At 53.5% G+C, this 6,746-nt stretch overlaps 1 protein-coding gene across 2 annotated transcripts in view; it reads left to right on the top strand.

The window, feature by feature from the left end:
• The first annotated feature begins 2,419 nt into the window (after window positions 1-2,419).
• RAMP3 (receptor activity modifying protein 3) overlaps window positions 2,420-6,746 on the top strand; it is a 49,316-nt gene continuing 44,989 nt past the window's right edge. For both annotated transcript variants that reach the window (XR_009600506.1, XM_004007973.5), the window contains exon 1: window positions 2,420-2,549. Coding sequence is in view for 1 of the 2 variants with exons in the window: in XM_004007973.5 (XP_004008022.1) it covers window positions 2,486-2,549 (64 nt within the window). In the remaining variant the exon portion in view is untranslated. The remainder of the gene's footprint in view (window positions 2,550-6,746) is intronic.

The raw sequence follows: 6,746 nt of genomic DNA, 5'->3' as shown, positions 1-6,746 counted from the left end.
TTCCTCACTATCCTGGGGTGACCGGCTTTGACTCAGCCAGGACCTTGGGGAAGCCAGAGTAATGTCAAGGTGAGCTCTCACCCCAGGGCTGCCCGCATGGCGGCTCCTTGTCCAACAGGCAGCTGCTTTGACTAGCAATGAGCCACAGCCTCAAGTCCTAGGCCTGGCATTTCCAGAATGTCTCTTCTTCTGCCGTCCAGAGGCCACAGCAGCCACAAATTCCAGTGGATTGGATGGTGGGGGGCAGTCTAGAGTCTCTGCTGACCTTTGAATCATCTCTCTAGAGTGGGGAGGACCAGCTGACTCGGGGCAGAGGAGACAGTTCTGCATTGGGGTGGGAGTGTGGCGGGGTGAGGGGGTGGTGGAGGTCAAGGGGAAGAAGCAGCAGGGTGGGGCCACAGCAAGAAAGGCCCCTCTGGGCCTCCCCCAGCCCCTTTCTCACCACCGGAGTGAAACCCCCTGCCCCAGCAGAGATGTGCTGTGTCAGGGCTGTGGCACAGGGCATAGAGAGCAAAAGCCAGGACCCTGCCTCTCATGGACCTCCTCTAGTGGGGACGATGGGGCAGTCTGTGGGCCTTGGGAGTTTGCCGTGGGGCACAGAGGAGCTCCATGGGAGTGGAGTGCGGGGACCTGAGTCTGCAAGATGGGGGACGGAAGGGCATCCCAGACTGGGAAGCAGCTTCATCCAGGGCCCTACCTCTCAGGATGCTGGGCAAGTTAGTACTGGTCAGCAAGTCACAGCCTCAGGCTGGAATGGGCTTCATGGTACTGTCTGGTCTGCCCCCATCTGATGACCTGTCCCCTGTTGCAGCCTGCTAGCTGTGTGCCAGTTGCCTGCCGAGTCTGGCCTAGCCTCTCCCGGGGAGTGGTGTTGCCCTCAGTGTGTCTGCAGTCTCCCGGGGACACTCGCGGACACTGGGACCGTGCTGTTGGCTCGTCTCCCTTGGTGTAGGGCATCTGAGAAGCGGTGGCTGGCAGGAAGCACTGAGCTGAGGGGTAGCCCCTTCATCTGTGACCCCCACCACCTTGGGCAGAAGGCAAGCAGGAAGGGTGGTCAATTTTAATTAGCTTTAATTCTCCGTTGAAATAATTCTGGTTCTAATCAGAAAAAGAACAGAAAACTTTGGTCCCTTATTAAGGGGGCTTCATAATGCAGGAAAGGTCAGTTCGGCTCCTCTATTTTGGATGTCTGCACTAGAATCCTCCAGCACCATCTATCTTTGGGGCAGGCTCATTACCTGCCTCTTACTGCTCAGAGGGCAGAGGTCTTATCCAGGTGGGGAGCCCACTTGATCGATTCCTCTGACATGGGAAAGGCCCAGGCTGAGAGTAATTAATCCCTAGGCCTTCCTAGTGCTGCTTTCCTGAGCCCTCAGACGAGGCACTGCTGGGGGGGGTGGTAGACTATGGGCCTCGAAGGGCAGGGGTTCTTTATCAGTGACAATGTGACTGGGCATCCGTGGGGCCAGGGTCTGTGCTACGGGCTGAGAGGGACAGAGATGACCAAACCAACGGAGGTGATCTGTGATTGAGGTACCCTGAGGCCCTTGCTCCTTCCCCTGGGAGCCCATAACACTTCACGAAGTCAGGTCCTGAGGGGTGCCCAGTCACTCTCTTGGCCCTCATTCTGTCCCCTGAGGCCTCCAGAGGGCACAGGGTCAGGACTGGGGCCTGAGGACTCGGTTCCAGCCATGGGCAGTGGGGAGTGTGTGTGTCAATGTAGGTGTGTGCATGCCCCAGCCTCTCTGGTCCAGAGGGGCACAAAGGTTCTTGGCAGAGGGAAGCCCCCAGGAGGGTATCCTAGGGCCGGAGGCCCATAAGTACTCGGGGTTCTACCCTGAAGTCCCCACTTCTCACCCCCTCACAGAGATGCCTCCACTCACACCTAGCTTTCTCCCCAGGGGGTTGCCCCCTGCACCCACTTGCTGCCTCCCGGGTCTCCCACGGCACCGAGCCACACAGCCATCTTTCTCCAGACACCTTCCTGGGCTCCTTTGAGGGCTGGATTGAGGGTGAGTGCACCTGCTGGGTCCCCCCACTTCTGGCCAGGCTCCCACCCACCCCCAGCCTGCTCCCCAGCCCAGCTGGACACCAGGGCTTCTAGGACCACACCCTTAGGGCAGAAGGAAGGGCGCTGGGGAGGGGATGCGTCCTGGGGGAAGGACCGGTCAGTGAAGGGAGGCACGTCCTGGGGGGTAGGACGCGTCCTGGGGGGGGGGGTTCGTCATAGGGATGGGAGCGTCCTGAGGGACAGCAGTTCTGGGGGAGTGCGACCTGATGGAGGGCACCTGTTGGGGGGAGGGAGGCTCATCCCAGAGGGCGGAGAGCACAGCCTAGGGGCAGGCACCTCCTGGGGGCGGGCTCTTTGCGGCCCCTCCCCGGCCTGGGCTCCGTCCCCGGGCGCCCCCAGCGGGGACGCAGCTGCACCGCGCGCCGCAGCTGGACTGTGCGTCACAGCTGGACCGCGCGCGACATCTGGCCAGCCATGGGGACAAGAGCGCTGCGGCGCCCCTACTTTTTCCCACTACTGCTGCTTCTGCTGCTCTGCGGTAAGGGGACGCTGGGTCCGGCCCCGGGGCGCCCCAAGCTCCTCGGGGGTCGAGGGATCCGCGCGGCCTTTGGCATCCTGCCTCTGCACCTGGCTGCTCCTCCTCCTCAGCACCGATCTGGGCCAGCCCGGCGCGCCGGGCTGTGGAGGCGCGGTCCCCAAGATGCTCCAGCTGATGGTGACGGGCCGGGCTTGGAAGGAAGGCAAAGGGTCTCCGGCAGGCTGTACTTGGCCAACGGGCTCGGCCAGAGCCCGCTCCTCCCTGCTGCGATGTCTCCGGCCTCGCTGTTCTGGGACTGGGGACTGGCGGGCGTGTCCATTTCCCTCCTCCCTGTGAGGCAGTGTGCTCCACTTCCCGGGCGCCCGGGTGCACAGCCGGCGCAGGGGTGTGGATGAGAGGAAATCAGAAGTGGGAGTGCTAGATCTTCCCTCCTGTGTCTGTCCTCCAGGGACAGTGTTTCAGTGTGAGTGTGTGTGCCTGTGTCTGGAGCAACTGGCTGGAGGGGACAGAGGGCGGCTTTCTGAGGTTCCCCCTCCCAGACCCCTTCTCCAGCGAGAAAACACGGGGCTCCTGGGAAGACACATTGCTCACAAACTGGGAATGGATTGAATGAAATGCTTGTTTTGAAAAATCCTTCTAAGGAAATCATCCAAGAACCAGTGATAGGGTACCCGTGTTTGGGGAGGGCTTCCGTGGGAGAGCCTTCCTGAGCCTGGCCAGCTCTGAGAGGGGGAAGCCCTGGCCTGGGGGTCCACTGTCCCCTGGGTCCTTTGGGATGCTCCTTTGTTCTCACTGGCCTCAGTTTCCCTGACTGGAAGATGTAAAATTGGGCTTGTTTGCATTGCCACTGTCAGCTTCGATGACCTGGAATTTGGAAAAAGCTGCTTAGGCCCATTGGCATCTTGAACTCCAGGTTATCTTTCCACTGGTGATGTCTGACGTGGATAAAGTATGACTTCATTTAATGTTCAGGGGTTAGAGCCCTAGGGTTAGCTGGATTTTTGTGTTAGAGGAAAGAGTGATTGGTGGCTTCCAGAAGTCAGGAGATCAGGAGCACACTGATACAGGATTTCAGCAAGCTTCAAATGCAAAACCCTTGGATGAAGATTTTTTTTTAATTTTAATTTTTTAATTGGAAGATAGTTACTTTAAAATGTGCTGGTTTCTGCCATACAACAACGTGAATCAATCATAATTACACATATATCCCCCTCCTCTCCGCCCTCCCGTCCCACCCCTCTAGGTCATCACAGAGCACCAGGCTGGGCTCCCTCTGTTACACAGCAGCTTCCCACTTATTATCTGTTTCACACGTGGTAGTGTATATGTCAGTGCTACTTTCTCAATTCGTCCTACCCTCTTCTTCCCCTGCTGTGTACACAAGTCTGTTCTCTACGTCTGCATGGAGATTTTGGTTCCTGTAATGGGAGAAGACTGATTCATTATGACGGAAACTGAGGCTTTCCTTGCCTGCCTACAGCCTGGAATTGAGAAGGACCAAAGGCAGGCCCTGTGGAGAAACCTTCCATGTTAATAGCCTTGGGCTCATGCTGGCGTGGTTCTGGAAGCCACCTCATCTTGTCTCATTGGACCTGGTGTCCCTCGCCCACAGAACCTGGGCTCAGGCTCCCCAGCCAGTGTCAGGGTCCAGGTCAGCCCCTCAGCAGACACAGTCCAGCGCTGGCCTCATCAGAGTAAGGACCTCAGGAACTGACTCCTGACTGAGTCGAGGAGATGCAGAGAGGGAGGCCTGCTCATGGGCTCGTACTGCTTTGTCATTCATGGGATGGGGGCCATACAGCCCTGGAGGCTGCTGCGTCTTGGGTGCCAGGGCTGCTCTGGATGCTGACACCCCGCCATCCCTGAGCTGTCTCTGGGTGGTGCAAATGAGTACAGGGAGCTGGGCTAGCAAGGGGGCTGTTCCTAGTGATCATAAGGGCCCACTGAGGACAGGCTTTGAAGGAAAATTGAGAATTACAAATCCTAATTCAGAAGCAGGTGCTGCTGTGCAGGGCCCTAGGGTCATGAGGTCCAGCAGAAGTCCACTCAGCTAGGGCTCTGGTTCTGTGCCTATTACTGACTGGGGCTGAAACTGGACTCAGGTTTGACTGCTCAATGCTCAAAAATCAGTCTTGAAGACAAAAGGGTTAGTGGGGAAAAATGCTTTATTCAGGAAGCCAGCAACCTAGGAAGATCAAATCACCCAAATCAACTCCAAGCTGCCAAACAGGGCAAGAGCTTTTATAATTTTTTAATAATGATTTCATGTTTTTAAAATGTGGACCATCTTAAAAGTCATTATTGAATTTGTTGACCAACGTAGACAGCATATTAAAAAGCAGAGACATTACTTTGCCAACAAAGGTCCATCTAGTCAAAGCTATGGTTTTTCCAGTAGTCTTGTATGGATGTGAGAGTTGGACTATAAAGAAAGCTGAGTGCAGAAGAACTGAGACTTTTGAACTGTGGTGTTGGAGAAGACTCTTGAGAGTCCTTGGACTGCAAGGAGATCAAACCAGTCAATCCTAAAGGAAATCAGTCCTGAATATTCATTGGAAGGAATGATGCTGAAGTTGAAGCTCCAATATTTTGGCCACCTGATGTGAAGAGCTGACTCATTTGAAAAGACCCTGATGCTGGGAAAGATTGAAGGCAGGAGGAGAAGGGGACAACAGAGGATGAGATGGTTGGATGGCATCACCGACTCTACGGACATGAGTTTGAGCAAGCTCTGGGAGTTGGTGATGGACAGGGAAGCCTGGCGTGCTGCAGTCCATGGGGTCACAAAGAGTTGGATACAACTGAGTGACTGAACTGAACTGATTGAATTTGTTACAGTATTGCTTTTGTTTTATGTTTTGGTTGTTTGGCTTCAAGGCATGTGGGATCTTAGCTCCCTGACCAGGGACCCAACCTGTACCCCTTGCCCTGGAAGGCAAGGTCTTAACCATTGGACTGCCAGGGAAGTCCCAGGGCAGGAGCTTTTAAGGGAAAGCTTCAAGGATGTGCAGGTGGGGGCTATGTGCAGAACAGCACTGCTCAGATTGGAGCAGCTTGTATTATGGGTGCAGTTCGATCATCAGGCAGTTAGCTCTTTCTCCCTGGTGGTTTTAGTATCTGTAAGACCACTCAGGAATATGCACTGGACAGTGTTATCTAAGTTATTCAGGGAGGAGCTAAAGATTCTGAGACTGCTGCAGGCCTAACTGCTACTTTTGTCACTCCATGTCTACAACCTTTCAGTCATTACTTCCTTTAAAAATACTTATTTCTTTTACCTATTTATTCAGCAGTGCTGGGTCTTAGTTGCAGCATGCAGTCTTTTAGCTGTGGCATGTGAACTTGAGCTGCGACTTGTGGGATCTAGTTCCCTGACAAGGGATGGAACCCAGGTCCCTTGCGTTGGGAGCATGGAGTCTTAGCCACTGAACCACCAAGGAAGCCCTACAATGTGTGTTAAATAGGCCGCAAACAAGCCCTTTTAAATTAGCATAAAATTTGAGTTAAATCATATAAATCAGAATGACTTCCACATACCTCAATACGTGAAAATTTCGTCTATCATTTTCCCCTTCTGATCGCAAGTCTTTCAGTAGAAAGCACTGATGATAAAAATATTTGTCCCTTGATCATGTTTGCTGCTTGCCCTGGGTCTATCCTCTGCCTTGGTGCTAGTCCTACTTTTCATTTATATGAAAAGTAGTTATTTTTTCATATAAATGAAAAATTTTTTTCAGTTTTTTTTTTTTTTTTTCATTTACATGAAAAGCCTAGTTATCCATGTTGGAGGAAAACTAATCAGCCATAAAAAGGACTACAGAGGTATGTTGACAGTGGGACATTCTATAGGTTATGTGTGTGTGTTAAGTTGCCTCAGTCGTGTCTGACTCTTTGCAACCCTATGGACTGTTGCCGGCCAGGCTCTCTGTCCATGGGATTCTCCTGGCGAGAATACTAGAGTGGGTTGCTGTGCTCTGCTCCAGGGGATCTTCCCACCCAGGGACTGAACCCATGTCTTTTATGTCTTCTCCATTGACAGACTGTTGCCACTAGTGCCACCTGGGAAGCCCTTTATAGGTTACACATCTTATCAGCTATATCAGATTGTCACACAACTGTTACACATGCACTTCAGGCAGTAGACTATAAAGCAAGCAGTGATACATGTCATGAGTAGTTATACTCTGACAACTTTAC

The sequence above is a fragment of the Ovis aries genome, chromosome 4 (genome assembly GCF_016772045.2).
Source record: "Ovis aries strain OAR_USU_Benz2616 breed Rambouillet chromosome 4, ARS-UI_Ramb_v3.0, whole genome shotgun sequence".
In the NCBI taxonomy this organism is placed as follows: domain Eukaryota; kingdom Metazoa; phylum Chordata; class Mammalia; order Artiodactyla; family Bovidae; genus Ovis; species Ovis aries.
Note: the sequence above shows the minus strand (reverse complement) of the source record. Positions and strands in the feature narration are given on the sequence as shown.